Here is a 17,296-nt window from a genome sequence, read left to right on the forward strand (position 1 = left end):
GGGGCGAAACATGGTATTCGTTGGGGAGGTAGTACAACTGGAAATCCCAGGTCATACACACCAGAGTGGAGATTTCGTCAATCCCGTCCAAGCGGGTATCTGCAAGTTTGCTGATGAAGCGCACTACGACATACTATCGACTATCTCGCCTCATCTACTGCAAATCCAACACCACCCTCCCCTTCAACTCCCCCCGATGCATCTCCTCAAACACCTCGGTCAACTCCTCCATCTTCCCGAGCCGAAAATGCGTCTTCACCACGCCCCTCGCCGCAAAATCCAGAGTCTCAATCGCCATCCGCCGATCGCCGACCGCAGACCCTACAACCTGCAGCTCCTTCGCCACCAGCAGCTGCGGCGACGCACTCGTTATCGGTAAGGGCTTCCCCTCGGGGATGCCCACGCACACGACGCGGCCGCGGAAACGCAGCATGTCGAGCGACATGCCGTAGGCAGCGTTATTGGACGTGCATACGACGACGGCGTGGGCGCCGAGGTTGCTGGTGAGTTTCTTGACCTCGTCGGCCATGTTCTCGGTCCCGTCGACGGGGATGAAATGCTCTGCGCCGCTCTCCAGGACAATGTCCTTCTTGCTGGAATGGTCGATTCCAATGACTCGGTGGCCGATGCCACGCGCGGAGAATTGCACTGCCAGGTGGCCCAGCCCGCCTCCCGCGCCCATGATGACGACCCATTGGCCGGACTCGGCGTTGGATTTGCGGAGGGCGGCGTACACGGTGACGCCGGCACAGAGCATGGGGGCGGCGGCAGCGGAGTCCAAACCGTCGGGGATCGGGGTCACATAGTTGGCGGGGGACAGGACGTATTGTTGGAAGGTGCCGGGGGTGTAGTATCCGGAGACTTTCTGGAATTTATGTCAGTGTCCAGTTTGGAAGAATGTGAGGACAGGGGAGAGTTTATGTGAATGGAGGGAAGAGGCATACGCGAAAGATTGATAACATGCAGAAGCGTTACTTACCCCGTTGAAGCAACTCGCATCAGCACCCGCTCTGCAGGCCTCACATGCCTCGCATATGCCAGCCATCCACTTGATACCCACACGATCGCCCATCTTCACGCCAGAGCGGTCAGTTCCCGGGCCCATCTTCACGATCTTGCCGACGCCCTCGTGGCCGCCAACTTGGCCTGCCTGGACAGGGTAGGGCAATGCTGCCCAAGCGTTGGTCATGACGCCGAGGTCAGAGTGGCAGACGCCGGAGTGGGTGCTGGGGGGTCGTTGTTAGCTATGCTTGAGAATTTGGGATTAGAGCGACCTGTGAGCAAAGGGAGCCTTAGAAAGAACTAAGGTGACGAAATGGAATAACTTCAATCCCTTCAATTCGAGAAGAAATAGCAGTAAAGTAAGAAACATTAAAGTAAGAAAGGAACCTACAGATTGACCAGAACCTCCCCCGGTCCCGGCTCCGGCACATCCAACTCCTCAATCTTTGTCGAGATGCTGCCAGGCTTGTCATAGACAATCGCCTTGTACTTCTTAGGAAGAAGCCCTACAGAACCCATCTTGCCCGTTCCCTTCGTAGATAATCTTCTCTTTACTTGTCGATGGACGTATCGAATAGGACAAGTGTTGATTGACCAGAGAATATGGATGTATGGAGAGAGAGGGAAACAACGGGAGATGAGAAGGAAGTAGCTGACGAGAGAAGGACATAAAGGGAACCGTTAACCTTTCTCTTCTAGCCTTACCCCGTATACCGCGGCTATCACTCCGCATCTGTTTTCCAAGGTCCATCCTAGATCGACATACCCCACCCATCGCCGACATCACGAGTTGCTTGCTGTCTCCCGCAAACCCCAGGCACCCCGACACCTTTCCTTTCCAAGTACACGGCCTATCATTAGCCTGAAGCAGTCTGCTTACCCGCGTAAAGAGTTACTCAGGTTCACCTCTAAGCATCCATAAGAACCTCGAGCTTTGTGGAAGTGAACCTATGTAGCTATAGCTTGGCAGCCCCTCCTTCTGGTCCGGCAGTCGTTCGGCGGCGAAGAGCATCATCATCTGCTGATGGAGCACATCGGGAGGCAAAGAGCTGACTCGAACATGTCGATATCAACTAGATTCATAGATGGTATGTGGCAGCATGCTCCTTTGCGGTGGGGGACCGGCGCGGCTGACCACGCATATCGAAAGCCGTTTTGCAGAACCCTGCCGGGGCTTGGCGGCGATCTATGGTGGCTGAACGACCTCCCAACGCTCTCTGCGACCCCGCTCCCCGCAGCACAGCCGCAGAGTGAGCCAGTTGAAGCAAAAGAATCCTACAGCCCTGTCTCTATTTGTGTCAAGTCCAAGTTGAGCCCATGATCATAGACTGAAAATGTAAATTGCATCGATGCATGTTCATGGTGAAGGTTACTATGGTACAAAGCTAAACTCCAGCAAGAACCCTAAGTCACCAGGACAACCTTCGGCGAAGAGAATCGGAATCGAAATGAGAATGAAGAAAGAAGAAAGAATTCCGCTCTGGGGGGCCATTCGCCATTCGTCGTTAACAGAGCGCTTTCGAAAAGGTATCGTACAAAAGCTGGTGAACAATCGTAGGTGCTGAAATCCATGAACAACCAAAGGGGGGTTGAAAGAAAACGAGAGGAGCAGGGGAAAGAGAGAAGGGGAAACCCGTGAAGCATAGGCACATCCGAGGACTACCAGTCTTCCCTTGTCCTTTTTCCCATATCCTCTCCAATGCTGTATGCCCGTTTCATGCCACGTTGAACCCATCAGAAGCCTTACGCCCATACCATGACGGAGAAAAGAGCATGCATTACATTAATCAAGCGGCTTGGGCGGTGATGAAGGGGCTGGCCAGAAGCTCGTCCGCGCTAGGGCGCTTCTCGTGATCGATCAAGAACGTCTGGCTGAGGAAAGCCCGTGCATTTTCCCCGGCGTTCTCTGGCATCGTTGGGCATGCATCGCCGCTCATGCCAATCTTGAAGATGGCCTGCATCTGGGTGCAGTTTGGGTGGGGATGGCTGCCCGTGTACATCTCGACGATGAGACAGCCAAGCGACCAGATATCGGCCTTGCGCGTGTACGCGGTTTGACGGACGACTTCGGGCGCCATCCAGAAGACGGAACCCTGCAGGGACACGCGCTGAGCACCCTTCTTGCCGCTCGCGGGACCGCTGAGAATCGTCGAGGCTTCGACGCGTTTGGAGATACCAAAATCGGAAATCTTTACGGAGCCCTTGTTGTCAACGAGGATGTTGGCTCCCTTGATATCACGATGGATGATGTCCCGAGAGTGCAGGTAAGATAGACCTTGCAGGATCTGGCGGACGAAGTTCTGAATGAGGGATTCTCCCAGCGGACCATAGTTGACGAGCATTGTGGCGACCGATCCTCCAGGGACGTACTCCAGGAAAATATTCAGGTGATGTTCGTCGGAACTGGACCCCAGATACTGCACGATGTTCTCGTGCTTGAGATCACGCAAGAGACCAATCTCGTGCTTGAGTGCCTCAACCATGTTGGTCTTCTTCTGATCCATTTGGGAAGTGCCGGAGGCGGACGGAAGCTCGACCTGCTTGACAGCCATAAGTTCGCCGGTGACGGCGTGGAGTGCCAGATAGACACTTCCGAAAGATCCCTGGCCGATGAGGGCACCCTTCATGTACTTGACATTCTCCCAAGAATCCTGCTCCAGATACTCGGCAAGCTCATCATCGTACTCCTCTCCATCCTCAGCAATAGCTTGCGACAGGCGTTTGTTGAGAGAATCGCCATTGTCCGTATTCCCAGCACTGCTGCCTGCCATGCTGCTACGGCCATCATCAAAGTAAGATTGAAGAGTCGTCTGCCCATCGGGATCGGTGACGGCGACTGTGTCGGATCCGCTGTCACCGCCGAACGAGACATATGACTTGCGGCTAGGCTCCAGCGGGGACTCTTCTTCAAGAGGCTCCAAGACGGAGGAGGCGACGGAGTCTCGATATCCAGTTGCGGGTAATCCTAACCGCATAACCGACAGGGGACGGAGCGGTCGAGCTTGGCTACCGCCTTGAAGCCAGGTGTCTGCAATGGAAGGAAGAGGAGGGGCATCACGCAGGCTTGACGCTACGCTGAAGTTGGATGCCATGGAGAGGCGCGATGCTGCACGGCTGAGTCTCCGCGAGCGTCGGATAGACATGCGGATGGTCTTGTCGATCTCGTCTTTCTCGACGTCGGGGAAGTACGAGGTCAGGTCGGAGGTGATGAGCTCGCTTGGCGGGCGCGCCCCGTAGAACTGCTTCAATTTGCGTGCGCGAGCGGCATGCAGAGGGGAGTGAGAGGGCCTCTCGAGGTCTTGAGCGGTGGAGTGGATGTGCCGCTCTCGTTCCCTGGCCGAGGTTGGTGAGAGAGGGTAGCTTACGGCGGCAAGCGACTCGCCAGTGATCTTCTCGATCTTGAGTTGACTTCGGTTGCTGGTGGGCAGGATGATATTCTGCGTCTGCTGAAGACTCTGCTGCTGATAGATGCCAGCGGCCGTCTTCAGCTGATCATCTTCGGGTTCCCCAGCATGGATCTTGCGCAAGATCAAGCGTCCCCTTTCGTGCCTAGTCGAGTCCTTGCACACACGAACTAGATCCGTCTCGCCCAAACGACGGCAGAGAGCCGGATTGGGATCGGAGCCATCAAGGACGTAGAAGCAATAATTCTTGACATGAGCTTCGGGCAGTTGACCCTTGCGGAGGGTTTTCAACATGATCTCCTCGGCCGATTTGCAGCCCTCGATGTTGACGACCTTGGAGCTACCTCCGTCGTAGATGACTCGGATGAGGGCTTTGTCTGGTGGGAGAATGGCACTGTTGGTTGCGCTTTCGGAAGCGCCTCGCACATGGCCGGCAAATCTGGCTGTCTGAGGGGTCTCGGTCGGTGTGGTACGCTGGGTAGAAGCATAGCGGGTGCTCGTGCTCGACGCACTCAAGGGGTGGCTTGAGTAGGACGAAGCATAGTCCTTCTTTCCAGACTCCTTTGGGCTGTTCACACCGGCAAAACGCGCTGACCTGAGACCACGGCTCTCCGGGTCTACCTGTGGAGAAGCGGGGCGGGATGGGGATTTGGAGCCATAACCAGAACCAGGCGCATAGTTCAAGTCGGTGGCGCCAAGCGAGCCGGTGAATTGCCTTGACACTCGTTTGTCCCTTGAGCTCGTTGTCGTGTTTGTGCGTGCAGAGTGGAGGGGTCGAGGGGATCCGGAGGAGGGCGGGGTATATGCGGTATGATCGAGCAATGCGAGGGATTGCTAAGGAGCAGGTGAGACACGTTCAAGGTAGGTATAGCGATGAGATGCTTACCCTATTCGATGTCCGCTTGGAGGCCTTCTTGTACTCCTTGGTTCGGAGTTGCTTGGCGTGGGTCCCGATGCGAACGCGATCACCGACCTTTTTGATGCCCATATCCTTGAGATGGGTCTGGTCCATTTCCAAGAGGTTCTCGCCGTTGATGTTGTTCCCTGTCCAAGTCAGATAGCTACTCGTACGTTGAAGCCGGACCACGTACGCTTGAATAGGTCAATGTATTGTGCGCAGTTGATTGACTTGAGCCATTCGCCGACCCTTTCTTCGTTCCAGTGTCTAGACGAATCAGTTGAGCCTTACACAGCAACAACAGGAGGCCCAACGTACCTAACAGAATCAGGACCATCGTAGTTCTCGGAGAACTCGGACTCGGTGGGAGAGGCGAAGAAGGCATGCTCGGTACGTGCAGGCGTCGCATGAGTGCGGTAGGTGGTCACTGTAGTATTGTACTGCGGCAAGGCCTGCGAGGATGACGCAGCTCCCAAAGAAGGGGCCGAATAAGGCGACTTGGACGCAAGCATAGCCATGTTACAGATGGGAGCGAGCGGCGATATGCGTCTTGCTCTTTCGAATCGGCTGTTGCCCGAGAAAGCGATGGGCGGTCGTTCGCACTACGGGAAACGAGGAGGATCCGGTTACAAGCTCATAGCGAAGGCAGCGGTCGCAGGTGTGGACAATAGGGGAGCGGTCGGAGATGAGTATGGGTGGAGAGGCACGCGGTACAGCGGTTCGCGTAACGCAGTGTCGGGTGCGGGTACAAAGTACTGCGGGAGGGGTAGAGGTGCCGCTGGTGTGCGCTGGAGAGCTGTCGTACAACGGCGTCGAAGTGATTAAAGGTTGGCTAGGACGAAACGGTGAATGAAGGTGGGAGCGAGCAGTCGAAGGGAGTGAGGGTGAGGCGACTGGAGGGAGACGGGCGACGTGGACTGGGGGAGCGTCTTTCACGAGAGTGGCGGTTTTCGGTCTTTATCAACGGGATGGGGAGTCCCGTAGACTAAAAGGGAGGTTGTTGGCAGCGTTGAAGACAGTGAGAAACAGATCCGAGCGGCAGACTCAGCGGACGAAACAAAAATCACGAGTGGTGGGGGCAGCGACCGGAGAAAAAGGACGGGAGGACGGAGAGGACGGGGGCAGCAGGAGGAGCGCGATGGTGTTGGGTCCTGAAGCAACGGGCGCTGAGTCGTGAGGGTGCAGCGGGGACAGCCAATGAGAGGGGCAGCTACGGCATCCTCAGACACGCTAAGGTTTCAGTGAGGCACCGCAGCGAGACCCGCGCGCAGAGTCGCCTCTGACCTTGTCGCCGACATCCCCGCGCAATAATGATGAATCTGATAAAGAGCAGCGATGGTGATGCTGGTGGATACTGGTGATAATGCTAGTGATGCGGGGTGGGTTTGTGGGTGGATGAGGACCCCTACGGTGAAGTGTATCTGACTACGGATACAATAGTGCGAACATCCGCATTCTACGCGGAACTACGGGTACCTAGGATTATTATAATGCCCTCCTGAATAATGCTGACACCCACCGGTTACGAACCCGAGCAATAATAATAATGCGTGGGCCGTCTCAGCGAGCCTTGAAGGCATAGGTTTGCTGTCTTAGTAGCCGCCAGAGAAGTGATGAGCCTCACCAGCGCTTCCGTGAATAGCACAGGTATTGCTGTGCCCCATGAAATGAAATGACCAAGTGGTCACGACAGAGAATGGGTTTCATGCATTTCAATGGTTGCCAGGCACGCGGCCAGCCTTCCTGCTCTGCGCAGAAGACGTCTTGCACAGTATGAACGGGACACCTCCCCCTGCATCAATCAATCAGTAACTGAGACTACATAGCCCTCTGTTGTCGTTGTTGTTTTGTTTGCCTGAAACAAGCCGAGGAAACAAACAAAGCAACTGATAATGAGTCTCCCAGTTTACAGGCGACCTCGGTTTTGGAGTTATGAAAGGGGCGAAAGAATCCGACCGTCTCTGCTAGCCCAGTACTCCGTCTCCTTCGCTCTATTGTAGATGGATTCACCCCTTAATCGATATGCGCGCTCTCTGCATGTAGCACACTCTCTCCTCTGTCGCGTGGGATTCTATTTCTTCCACGGTACATATCTCCTGTTAGAACCCTCAAGCCCTATGCACCTCTGGATGGTCGCTGGAGATTCTTGGCGGGCGATGACGCAACACCTAGGCGCGCTGCGCTGCCCTCCAGATTGGGACATGGAGCTGCCCAAGTCCAGCCCACCGGTGAACTCATACTCTTTCTCATCTACGTGAAGCTTTGCAGTCATTCCACCATTTTTTCCTCGTCAACTGTACTATATCGTCACTTCGAAGCTCTTGCCCACAACTCCTCTCTCGCCCGCATCCCAAATCCTTCGCTCTTCTATTTATTCCGGAAAACTGCTTGTTGCTCCTCCGCCGCCCGACAAAGAGGCAACCTGTCTTGCCCTCCAGGTGTCCTAAAGGCTGAGGCGCGGCCTGGTCTACCACTTTCAATCTTTATATCCTTCCTCTCTTCCTCTCCGCCTGGTCCTCCTCTCCTGCGCCTTCTCTTCGTCGATACAACCTCTCTAGCGCGCTTGCATGTAGCGCAATCCTCGTGCGCTGCGCGGCAGTCAACACATCGACCTGCACTGCATTCACCTTGCTATTGCATCTGTAGTGTCATTGCCGACCAGGCCAATCCCCGTCTTCCGACTACACCATGGCAGCCTGTGACAACCACCACCGCAGCCAACCTGACCATCAACCGCAATACTCGCAGTCGTCCTCGCACGACCCGATAAACGACTATATACCCTATCCAGGCTCCTACAACCACCATTCCCACTATCAGGATTCCCATGGACAGCGATCCCGCGCATCCTCCGCCGCTCCCTCGGATGGTTTGCACCAGTCTTCCCAGCCTCTCCACAATGCCCTCAACAATGCCTTCGACAAGTCGGACGCCGCCAGGACAGTGGATCCGGCCCTCATTGCCCAGATCACAGCCGAAGTGAAGAGATCCGTCCTGGAGGAGATCAAGTCGCAAGGCGTGGGCGGTGCTCCTGTGCAACCTCAGCCTTCCGCCCCGCCGCAGCACCACATGCCTCACTCGCCCACCTCCACGTCTGCTTCTTTTCCTTCCCGAGACGTGTACACTCCGCCCTCACCCAAACACCCGGACTACTCCAGCCAGGGAACCCACTCCCCCGATCCCTTGGCTCACGACCCTCTGTTTGACGGTGCTGGCGATAGATCCTCCTACCGGACCATACCGGATGACTCGGCTTCGGAGGCTTCGCGAAAATCCCGTCCTGGCGCAGCTCCCAGGATGGCTACAGACCCAGACTTCACTCCGATAGAGAAGATGTGGCAGACCTTGTTTGACGCCGAGGGCCAACCCACCCCGCGACTCGGCCAGTTCCTTCGAGGCCTCGCAGTACACCTAGTCAGTAGTAGACCTGAGCTGGAACATCAACTTTCCCTAACTATGTTTTAGATCGAGGATTATGAGCCGAAAAAGAGTCTAGTTATTCCTCCTTCCAAGATGCTCAAGTTATATGGCGATGTCAAGCTCCCAGATGAGATCTTCCCATGGCAAAGTAAGTATTGTGCGGAGAAGGTACTAACGGACTACTAACGGAACCGACAGTTATATTTGGGCAGCTGAGCGACACGAGTCTAGCTAAGATATACCGCGAAATGCGTTGTCAACACCATTTCATTCAAAGCAGCCTCGCCGACCAGCCCTTCATTCCGGCACTTACCCCGCATGGCTTCCAAGAGTGGATGACTGCCATGATACAAGCCTACCCTGACGCGGAATATGAACGGCTGTCCAAGGCCGTCTTGGACATGCCTATCAGCAATGCTGACGACTGCAAAGAACGCTTTCCTAAGGAACTCCCTCGGCGATTATTTCCCCATAGAGAGAATCTCCAGGCACAGCAAAGGTGCACCGCAGCAATGGCTGCTGGGGGCGTAAGCCCCCTTCGGCGAGCGCCCACCTTCCCTCCGCCACCCCCAATGGGTCACTCTACTGCGCCATCAACTACCCTGGAGCGTGAGCGGAGCCCCTATATCCACCAATCCAACACGAAAGACTCACATGCGGTTGAGTCGGAGGACGAGGATGGCGGACCTCTTGCTGTTCCCATTGAAAGAGAACGCAAGCCTTACACTGCAGCTCCAGGTGGCGGAAAAGTCCATGACGACGACCTTAGTAGGAGCTTCCAATCCGACGGACCTGTCCCTGAGCAGCGTAGACGCACCCAGTCGACGGCGAGTCAGAACCAATGGAACCCTCCGAATGCCTCGTACCATCACTACCACCAACACTTCCGTACAGGCTCGACCACACAAGGGCGCCGTGCGAGGAGCCCACCACCAACGAACTACGGAACTAAGTCCGACCCAAATCTTAGAGATATCCCGGGCGGTTACTACGCGTCGAACATGTACGACCCCGAGGAGGACAATCGCAGGTTTGCAAGAGAGGCCGAGCTGAAGAGAAACGACTGGGCCAGACGTCAGGCCGAAGAGGACTCTGACAATGGCCGCCCTCGGAGAGCGGCAACAGGTCTGAATGGGAGTCCCTACGACTCTCAGCCTCGATCCGTCTACGACGATGACTACTACCGCGGCAGGAGCAATACAAACGGATACGATAGCCGCTCATACGATTCCCGACGGTATTAAAATCAACGTTTCTTTGCCCATCCAATTCATGGTCTTTGCTGGCCTATCCGGATCCTCTCGCCGGGGCGGTTGTGTTGGACGCTTCGCCTGGGCTCAAGGAGAATGATACTTTGAATAAGTGGTTTTGTGTTGCCTTGATGTACCACTTTCTTGCTTGGCTATTGGCGCTGGCGGAGTCATGATACCCCTTGCGTATTGCATGGATTTTTCGTTTTGTACAACACACCAATGGATACAGTCCCATGTGGCATATTTTTCTGTAATTCACTCTGTATAGTGTCAGGAAGGGCATAAGCTTGCTTATTTGAGCAATCTTCTCAGTATAACACTGTCGCTATTGTTACAGAGAGAGAACCTAGAGTACCTGTCAATTGAACGGTGAATTGTACCCGTCATGTGATGCAGGTAATGCCAAGACCACTTTACGCGACGCGACCGACGCGTCTCACTTTCACACTATCGCAAGACCCAATCATCAACACCACCTAACTCCCTCACAATGGCTCTCCTCGTAGACAAGCACCGCCCCCGGAACCTCGAATCTCTCTCCTACCATCCGGAGCTCTCCGACCGTCTCAGAGCACTCGTAAGCGGCTCCCAATACTCCCCTCTGCTCATTGCGTTCCTCTGCTGACCTTCACCCCAGGCCCAGAGCGGAGACTTCCCCCACCTCCTCGTCTACGGCCCTTCGGGCGCCGGCAAGAAAACCCGCATCGTAGCCACCCTGAAAGAACTCTACGGCCCGGGCGTCGAAAAGATCAAAATCGACGCACGCGTCTTCCAGACGACGACGAACCGCAAACTCGAGTTCAACATCGTCGCCTCGGTCTATCACTTGGAAATCACACCTTCAGATGTGGGCAACTACGACAGGGTCGTCATTCAGGATTTACTGAAGGAAGTGGCGCAGACGCAGCAGGTCGACTTGAGTGCCAAGCAGAGATTCAAGGTAGTCGTGATCAATGAGGCGGATCATTTGACGCGCGATGCGCAGGCGGCGTTGCGCCGGACGATGGAGAAGTACAGCCCGAATCTGCGGTTGATCCTGGTAGCGAATTCGACGAGCAATATCATTGCGCCCATTCGGAGTCGGACCTTGCTGGTGCGGGTTGCGGCGCCGACGGAGGGGGAGATTTGCGATGTGTTGAGGGTGGTGGGGAAGAAGGAGGGGTGGAGGGACGTGGAGGGCCTGAATGCGCGGATTGCGAAGGAGAGTGGGCGGAATCTGAGGAGGGCGTTGTTGATGTATGAGGCGGTACATGCGCAGAAGTGAGTCTCTTCTTCTCTATCACTCTCCCTGTTCAGCGGAGGCGGTTCCGAAGCTTTATACTAATCACTTGCTTTCCCCACAGCGAGAACCTCACCGAAAACACCCCCATCCCGCCACCTGACTGGGAAGCCCTCATCTCGCAAATCGCCCAGCAAATCGTCCAAGAGCGCAGCCCCGCGCGCCTCCTCCAAGTCCGCTCCGAGCTCTACGACCTCCTCTCCCACTGCATCGACCCCACGACCATCATCAAAACCCTCACCTGGAAACTCATCCCCAAGACGCCCGAAGAGATTCAGCCCGAGGTCGTCAAGTGGGCGGCGTTTTACGAACACAGGTGCAGGCTGGGGAGTAAGGTCATCTTTCATCTCGAGGCGTTTGTGGCGAAGTATATGCGGGTTTATGAGAGTCATTTGATGGGGTTGGACTTCGATTAGGAGAAAATAAAGGGGGTTGCGAGAGAGTTGGTGAGGGAGCAGATGGGATGGAAAGGGTGTTTCATGGCGTTCTCAAGGATCCTTTATTATGCAAGAAGGACGCTTTATTCTGGTTATGCATTTACATTCCGGCGTTGATATAGGCACTGCATGCCGCAAGGGACAGGGAAATGAATGATTTGTCGACCGCACACTACGTCATACCCCAGCAATTATACTCGCGCATAATGAAGTACTCAACAGTCAAGCTTTACTTAACCCCCAACAAAAAACAACACCAGCCTTGCAATTGCAGCAGTATAAACCCTACGTCCCAATTCCACTTTGCTTCCTACAGCCACACCAACCATGTCATCGAATCCCAACGTCGTGGACATTGGACCCGGAGGCCAGCAGACGCCGTACGTCCAACCTCCTCCCTCCCTCCTCGTTTCCCCCTTCTCTGTCTTCCCACAGGTCTCTCCGGCGTGTCTCTCTATCTCTCTAACACACCCGCAGATACGAATCCGCAGCCACACACATCCAACCGCACGCAAAGCAATCCGGCGTCCTCGGAGGTACGTACCTATCCTGTCCATCATTCTTCACGCATCCAATCCTCCACATACTACCTTCCCCCTCCCTCCCCCTCTCCAATCCCCCAGAAGGACATACACATACTCTAGAACGGGCAGATTGACATTGGACTCATATCCATAGGCTCGGCCAAGAATACCAAAGATGCACCCGCCTACTCGTCCACTTCAACATCCTCGAACGATGACGACACCACAGACGTAGGACCCACGGTGAAGGAACAGCGACACAGCGGTCCCGCGGGCCAAACGACCGGTAGGATCGGCGTCGCTGGCGGGAGCAATGTAGACGAAGGGACGACGGAGGAGCCGGGTAAAGCGCGCCGGGAGCAAGGGTATGGTGGGGAGAGCGATATGGATCGGTCGATTGGTGCGTAGGGAGTAGGAGGAGAATATGTGGGAGGGAATTGGGTGGGTAGAGATACATGTTTCTGTCCGTCATTCAATTCAGTCGATGATGCGAGGGACACTCAACCCATATATGTATCTTGTAAAAGCTAAAACTAGGCATTTAGGTAAATGACAGCTCGGCGGTACCAGAGAGCCTTGAAAGGCATGCGCGTCATACTGCAATCTAGCACGGGTCCTAACGAGGTAAATTGCAGCGCCACCAGGAAGGTATCTTGATAACACACGGTCCAACGCAGGGAGTACCCTTAAGCTATGACAGATCCATCTTCACATAACGCTTTGTTCACTTGCAATGGGGTATCATTGGGAAGCGTCATTAACCGAGCGTGCGTAGCCGCAGGCCAGACGGACTGTACATTGCAGTACCCGTATCATCCTTTCGTTTTGGTTCTCGCCATAAGATCCGAGGCATGTTGGTTGTCCATCCCTGCCATTTCGCCCAGTTCCTTCTTTCTTTTGGATACAGCAAAAAGTCCGACGTGAAGACCATCCGAGACTCCCAGCGACATACAGCCCAGCCCAACCGCCGCATTCACATGCATTCATCGCTTAAGAAGCAGGAGCCGAGCCACGTCCGAAACCGCCACGGAACTGGGGCTTGAACTCTCCGGGAGCGCCCTCGCCCTTCTCACCACCCTCACGGCGACGGTAACCCTCACGGTCGCCACGGGCGCCGCGGCCACCGCCGGGACGCCTCTCAGAATCTCCGCCGAGCATGCCGCGGGGAGGAGCGTGCGAGCGCTGCTGCTTGATGTGCGTCTGGGGCACGATCTCGGCGGGGAGGTGGAGCCACTCGCGGAGGTAGTCGAGACCCTCAGGGGTGAGGGTGTAGTAGTACCACTGCCATGAGAAACGGGTCTTCAAGTAGCCGCGGGAGGTGAGCGACTGGCCTGCGTGACTGTTAGATGCCGGTTTCCCTCCGAGGAAGACGAGGGGAACTTGCAAGCCTTGACGACATAGAGGTTCTTGGTATCGATATCTTGGTGCTTGGGGAGATTGAGATCCTTCTTTGCAACGAGAACGCCCTCTGTGGTGACCGTGTGTCAGCCTATCCTTATAATGCAGCATATGCCGCGAAAAATGTTGTTGATTTGTGCCATAGCCATGGCTTCGCGAGAACGGCGGTAATACTAACCTCGGAAGAGGTACCTATAATTGAATGTCAGCTACATGTCTAGTGAGGTTTTGGGGATATGTTCTGCAGGCAAAGGGAAGGTCATAGTCAATGGGGAATTTCGGGAAATATCCCACAAAGATATTGCTCGCGCAAACAATACACATGTTGAGAAAGTACTGACTCGTGGATCTTCTTGCGATCGGCCTTGGGGATAAGCATCTTGACGGCTGAGTGATGGCTCCGGGGATGCTCTGTCGGGTGGATGGTCGTGGGTTGAGGCGATGGGAGGTCGAATTGGGGTCGTGGGATAATTGCAGTGCGATGGGGGAGATGCCAAGAAAACTGGCGAGCGCATGGACCAACAAGTATCTTGGCGTGCTTACCTCACGATAGATATGCGACGCCGCCTCATCGACAAACCCAACCACCACACTCACCATCACTCTTTAGTTCCACCACGTCCACAACCGACGCTGCCGACGTAGTCCGTGTCATTCGCATACAACAGAATTATCTATCGAATCTTCTACTCGCGATCCCGGCCACCATGGCGTCCCCCGTCACCATCCTAATCAACACCCTCGACGGCAAAACCCTCGCCTTCCCCTCCGCAAAGGACGCCCCCATCTCTGAAATCCACAGCACGCTCTCCTCGCGCCTCGAATGGACCCACTCCTCGCCGTACATCCTCACAACCACAAACCGACGCATAGTCTCATCATGGTCAACGGCACCCACATCCACACTGCTCTCATCGGAATCAGACACGTTCCTCCCGCTCCGGTTAACCGTTCCACTATGCGGCGGCAAAGGCGGCTTTGGATCTATTTTACGCGCCCAAGGCGGCCGCATGTCTAGCAGGAAGAAGCAAGGCGAGCAGAACGGCTCGTCGCGCAACCTCGATGGACGGCGTCTTCGCACAGTCGCGGAGGCAAAGGCTCTAGCGGAGTATCTGGCGAGTAAACCCGAGATGGAGAGGAAGGAGAGGGAGGAGAAGAGGAAGCGGTGGGAGGATATTGTTGCGAGTACGGAGAGGAAGCAGGAGGAGCTGAGGAGTGGGAGGGGGAGGCTGGATGCCGGATTCTTGGAAGGGAAGGAGGAGGCGGAGCAGAAAACCAGGGAGGCGATTGAGGCCATGTTGAGGGCGGAGGGGAGAGGGAGTAGTGAGGAGGGGGAAGCCAGTGATGAGCAGGCTTCTGGAAGTTCGTCGTCGAAGCCTGCCGTCGCGCCGAGGGCGATGTACGGCTGGGAAGATGAAGATGATGAGTTTATGAGTGACAGCGAGGAAGAAGAGGAGGTCTCGGAGGAGGACGTCAAGCCTGCGTACGAGGGCAAGGGCAAAGGGAAGGCTGTCTAAGATCGGACGGATGTGACTTCTGTGCAGCGCGGTTTGGGAGCAGGCAGGGAACATGATTCGTCTAGGTTTCCCGTTATTATCACTTTTGGGAACCTTGGAAGGTCATAGCAGGAGTTCAAGGAAAACATGCATTAGATACCCGACTTATTGACACTTCCAAAGCAGCTAAGTCATTGTATATTTCACTTCATTCAACTGCTCTCTCCATCACGGTGTGAATGTTAATTGCGGCATCGTCTATGATTCGTCTACACCTACCATCCCAGAACCTAAAGGGTATACGGCTCCTGCTTCCAAGTCACCCTCCTCTCATCCTTCACTCGATCAAACCGTATCACACTCTGCAACAACACCTGCGCCCCCAACGCACAATCCTCCTCCTTGCAGAACTCCGTAGGATTATGGCTCACGCCGTCCCTACACGGCACGAAAATCATACTCGTCGGACACCGCTTGCTCGCGTATACAGAGTCATGACCTGCACCACTCACCATGTCCATGACGAGATTGTGGCTGTTGTGTCCCAGGACGGCCTGTGCGGCTTGATTAACGGCGGAGATGCAGTCGGGGTGGAACGTCATGGCAGGAGAGTCGAAGTCTTCTGTTATGGAAACGGTGCAGGGGAGAGAAGGGGTGCAGCCTTCGTTGGACCCCTGGACATCCCTCCCCTCGGCGATCTTCTTGAAGTCCTCTAGGATCTGCTGTTTCAATCTCTGGACTGTCTCGTTCGCTTTGGCGCGGATGTCGAGGGTGAAAGTTACCTCCCCGGGAACGGTGTTGGTGGATCCGGGTTTCAGGTTCAGGATCCCCGTGCTTGCCAGTGCGGAGTTCGCGGTCGCCAGCTTGTGGCTATGCACTATCATTTTCGATGCCGTCAAGAGGGCATCTGCGCGGGACTTTAGATCCGTAGTACCTGTGTGAGTGCCTCTCCCGCTCACTCTGACGGTTAACCACTTGTATGCCTGGACACCCGTCACAATGCCGATTTTCTTGTTGGCCATCTCCAGAAGAGGACCTTGTTCGATATGTAACTCGAAATGTGCACCCATAGGGATGTTCTGGTACGACGCCGGCGTACTTCCCAAGTACCCTATTCGCGCCAGCTCCTCGGCCATGGTTGCGGTGCCCGGTGCGATTTCACGGAGTCCATGAGCTTTGGCGAGGGGGATGGCGCCGGCCCAAACTCCTGAAGAGGACATGGACAAGGGAAAGCGGGCGCCTTCTTCGCTGGAGGTGTGGATTAACTATGAATATGGCGAGGGCATGTGTGGTGGACCGGCGATAACGTACTTTGTCCAGTTCACAACACCGACAGGATACGTCGTCTCCACCCAATTGTCCGCCAGGACTCTGAGCATCTCAACGCCCGCCATGATTCCTAGTATGCCATCGTATCGCCCACCGCTGGGCTGTGTGTCGAGATGCGATCCTACGAATGTGGGAGGCTTGTCGTTTCTGAGACCGGGACGCACGGCGAAGATGTTTCCCATGCTGTCTACGGTGACATGGCATCCGAGGGCTTTGGTGGTGGCTACGAACCAGTCGCGGGCCTTTTTGTCGTCATCCGTAAGGGCGAGGCGGGACATGCCAGTCTCGGTGGGTTTGCTATAGATTGCTCGTCAGCATCAGTGTATTGAAGCTGACTGTAGACCCGGGGTTGCATGGGCAGTGAAGCTTGATCTTCAGTAGGAAAAAGCCAATTGGAAGCAACGTACTCTCCCCATCTCTGGCCCGTCCCCCACTGGCACGTATAATGTAGATCCTCCATCAACCGTCCCTGATTCACCTTCAGCGTTGCCAGCATTTCCTCATCCATATCCTTGGTATGCAATCGCCAATTGGACGTGCATGAGAAGCTGCGTAAAAAGCCCTTGCTCCATCCTCCTTTTCGCAATTGTGGTCGAAGTTGCGGAACTAGGGAAACGCATCTTCGTGCCGCCATTGGGGAAGCCATCTTGAGGTGGAGTGACGCTAAGTGGAAAAGTCAGTGTGTAACGGGAAGTCCTGAACCCCTCTGATGAATGGTATTTGCGGAACACCCGATGTGCTACCTAGTAGGTAGGTCACATCGGGGAATTAACAATGTCAGGTCATGGCACGATATTGGGTATGGCATGTGTCTGAAGCCTTGGTTCCTGGGGCTCCGCGGGGCGGGGAAGAAACG

The 17,296-nt window shown here is 55.2% G+C and overlaps 8 protein-coding genes across 8 annotated transcripts; 4 read left to right on the top strand and 4 right to left on the bottom strand.

Annotated features, from left to right (window-relative positions):
• Positions 1 to 154: 154 nt before the first annotated feature.
• On the bottom strand, positions 155 to 1,521 carry EI97DRAFT_367357 (GroES-like protein; the record flags this gene model as incomplete). Its single annotated transcript, XM_033795083.1, has 3 exons — positions 155 to 865; positions 980 to 1,226; positions 1,394 to 1,521. 3 exons carry the CDS (start codon positions 1,519 to 1,521, stop codon positions 155 to 157), a joined length of 1,086 nt encoding a protein of 361 aa, XP_033659135.1.
• A 1,268-nt stretch (positions 1,522 to 2,789) lies between these two features.
• On the bottom strand, positions 2,790 to 5,822 carry EI97DRAFT_368313 (protein kinase byr2; the record flags this gene model as incomplete). Its single annotated transcript, XM_033795129.1, has 4 exons — positions 2,790 to 5,240; positions 5,293 to 5,450; positions 5,498 to 5,571; positions 5,623 to 5,822. The coding sequence occupies 4 exons, from the start codon at positions 5,820 to 5,822 to the stop codon at positions 2,790 to 2,792; spliced, it is 2,883 nt and encodes a 960-aa protein (XP_033659136.1).
• A 1,923-nt stretch (positions 5,823 to 7,745) lies between these two features.
• EI97DRAFT_473244 (uncharacterized protein) lies at positions 7,746 to 9,968 on the top strand (the record flags this gene model as incomplete). Its single annotated transcript, XM_033801876.1, has 4 exons — positions 7,746 to 8,718; positions 8,770 to 8,872; positions 8,923 to 9,798; positions 9,841 to 9,968. The coding sequence occupies exons 1-4, from the start codon at positions 7,993 to 7,995 to the stop codon at positions 9,966 to 9,968; spliced, it is 1,833 nt and encodes a 610-aa protein (XP_033659137.1). The 5' UTR covers positions 7,746 to 7,992.
• Positions 9,969 to 10,428: 460 nt separating this feature from the next.
• Positions 10,429 to 12,073, top strand: EI97DRAFT_429605 (P-loop containing nucleoside triphosphate hydrolase protein). The gene is made up of 3 exons (XM_033797478.1): positions 10,429 to 10,554; positions 10,615 to 11,237; positions 11,321 to 12,073. The coding sequence occupies exons 1-3, from the start codon at positions 10,468 to 10,470 to the stop codon at positions 11,670 to 11,672; spliced, it is 1,062 nt and encodes a 353-aa protein (XP_033659138.1). The 5' UTR covers positions 10,429 to 10,467; the 3' UTR covers positions 11,673 to 12,073.
• Positions 11,887 to 12,800, top strand: EI97DRAFT_34296 (uncharacterized protein). Its single transcript, XM_033794749.1, has 3 exons — positions 11,887 to 12,073; positions 12,171 to 12,229; positions 12,372 to 12,800. Exons 1-3 carry the CDS (start codon positions 12,021 to 12,023, stop codon positions 12,623 to 12,625), a joined length of 366 nt encoding a protein of 121 aa, XP_033659139.1. The 5' UTR covers positions 11,887 to 12,020; the 3' UTR covers positions 12,626 to 12,800.
• Positions 12,726 to 14,030, bottom strand: EI97DRAFT_429606 (uncharacterized protein). The gene is made up of 4 exons (XM_033797479.1): positions 13,957 to 14,030; positions 13,794 to 13,807; positions 13,602 to 13,685; positions 12,726 to 13,548 (listed from the first exon to the last, which is right to left on the bottom strand). Exons 1-4 carry the CDS (start codon positions 13,992 to 13,994, stop codon positions 13,208 to 13,210), a joined length of 477 nt encoding a protein of 158 aa, XP_033659140.1. The 5' UTR covers positions 13,995 to 14,030; the 3' UTR covers positions 12,726 to 13,207.
• Positions 14,031 to 14,201: 171 nt separating this feature from the next.
• On the top strand, positions 14,202 to 15,326 carry EI97DRAFT_429607 (uncharacterized protein). The gene has a single exon (XM_033797480.1). It carries the CDS (start codon positions 14,323 to 14,325, stop codon positions 15,130 to 15,132), a length of 810 nt encoding a protein of 269 aa, XP_033659141.1. The 5' UTR covers positions 14,202 to 14,322; the 3' UTR covers positions 15,133 to 15,326.
• On the bottom strand, positions 15,277 to 17,287 carry EI97DRAFT_429608 (N-carbamoyl-L-amino acid hydrolase). Its single transcript, XM_033797481.1, has 3 exons — positions 16,848 to 17,287; positions 16,423 to 16,737; positions 15,277 to 16,359 (listed from the first exon to the last, which is right to left on the bottom strand). The coding sequence occupies exons 1-3, from the start codon at positions 17,084 to 17,086 to the stop codon at positions 15,402 to 15,404; spliced, it is 1,512 nt and encodes a 503-aa protein (XP_033659142.1). The 5' UTR covers positions 17,087 to 17,287; the 3' UTR covers positions 15,277 to 15,401.
• Positions 17,288 to 17,296: the final 9 nt, after the last annotated feature.

This window comes from Westerdykella ornata (genome assembly GCF_010094085.1).
Source record: "Westerdykella ornata strain CBS 379.55 unplaced genomic scaffold EI97scaffold_1, whole genome shotgun sequence".
Taxonomy (NCBI): Eukaryota; Fungi; Ascomycota; class Dothideomycetes; order Pleosporales; family Sporormiaceae; genus Westerdykella; species Westerdykella ornata.

Excerpts from the sequence above, each read along its gene's own strand:
- EI97DRAFT_429605 (XM_033797478.1), top strand. The coding sequence starts at position 10,468 with ATGGCTCTCCTCGTAGACAAGCACCGCCCCCGGAACCTCGAATCTCTC. Across the intron at positions 10,555-10,614 it reads CCGACCGTCTCAGAGCACTC|GCCCAGAGCGGAGACTTCCC; the intron begins GTAAGCGGCTCC and ends CCTTCACCCCAG. Across the intron at positions 11,238-11,320 it reads GAGGCGGTACATGCGCAGAA|CGAGAACCTCACCGAAAACA; the intron begins GTGAGTCTCTTC and ends CTTTCCCCACAG.
- EI97DRAFT_34296 (XM_033794749.1), top strand. The coding sequence starts at position 12,021 with ATGTCATCGAATCCCAACGTCGTGGACATTGGACCCGGAGGCCAGCAG. Across the intron at positions 12,074-12,170 it reads CCCGGAGGCCAGCAGACGCC|ATACGAATCCGCAGCCACAC; the intron begins GTACGTCCAACC and ends ACACACCCGCAG. Across the intron at positions 12,230-12,371 it reads GCAATCCGGCGTCCTCGGAG|GCTCGGCCAAGAATACCAAA; the intron begins GTACGTACCTAT and ends TCATATCCATAG.
- EI97DRAFT_429606 (XM_033797479.1), bottom strand. The coding sequence starts at position 13,994 with ATGCTTATCCCCAAGGCCGATCGCAAGAAGATCCACGA. Across the intron at positions 13,549-13,601 it reads CCTCTATGTCGTCAAGGCTT|GCCAGTCGCTCACCTCCCGC; the intron begins GCAAGTTCCCCT and ends ACAGTCACGCAG.
- EI97DRAFT_429607 (XM_033797480.1), top strand. The coding sequence starts at position 14,323 with ATGGCGTCCCCCGTCACCATCCTAATCAACACCCTCGACGGCAAAACC.
- EI97DRAFT_429608 (XM_033797481.1), bottom strand. The coding sequence starts at position 17,086 with ATGGCTTCCCCAATGGCGGCACGAAGATGCGTTTCCCTAGTTCCGCAA. Across the intron at positions 16,738-16,847 it reads ACGGGCCAGAGATGGGGAGA|CAAACCCACCGAGACTGGCA; the intron begins GTACGTTGCTTC and ends AGCAATCTATAG. Across the intron at positions 16,360-16,422 it reads GGTGTTGTGAACTGGACAAA|CGAAGAAGGCGCCCGCTTTC; the intron begins GTACGTTATCGC and ends CCACACCTCCAG.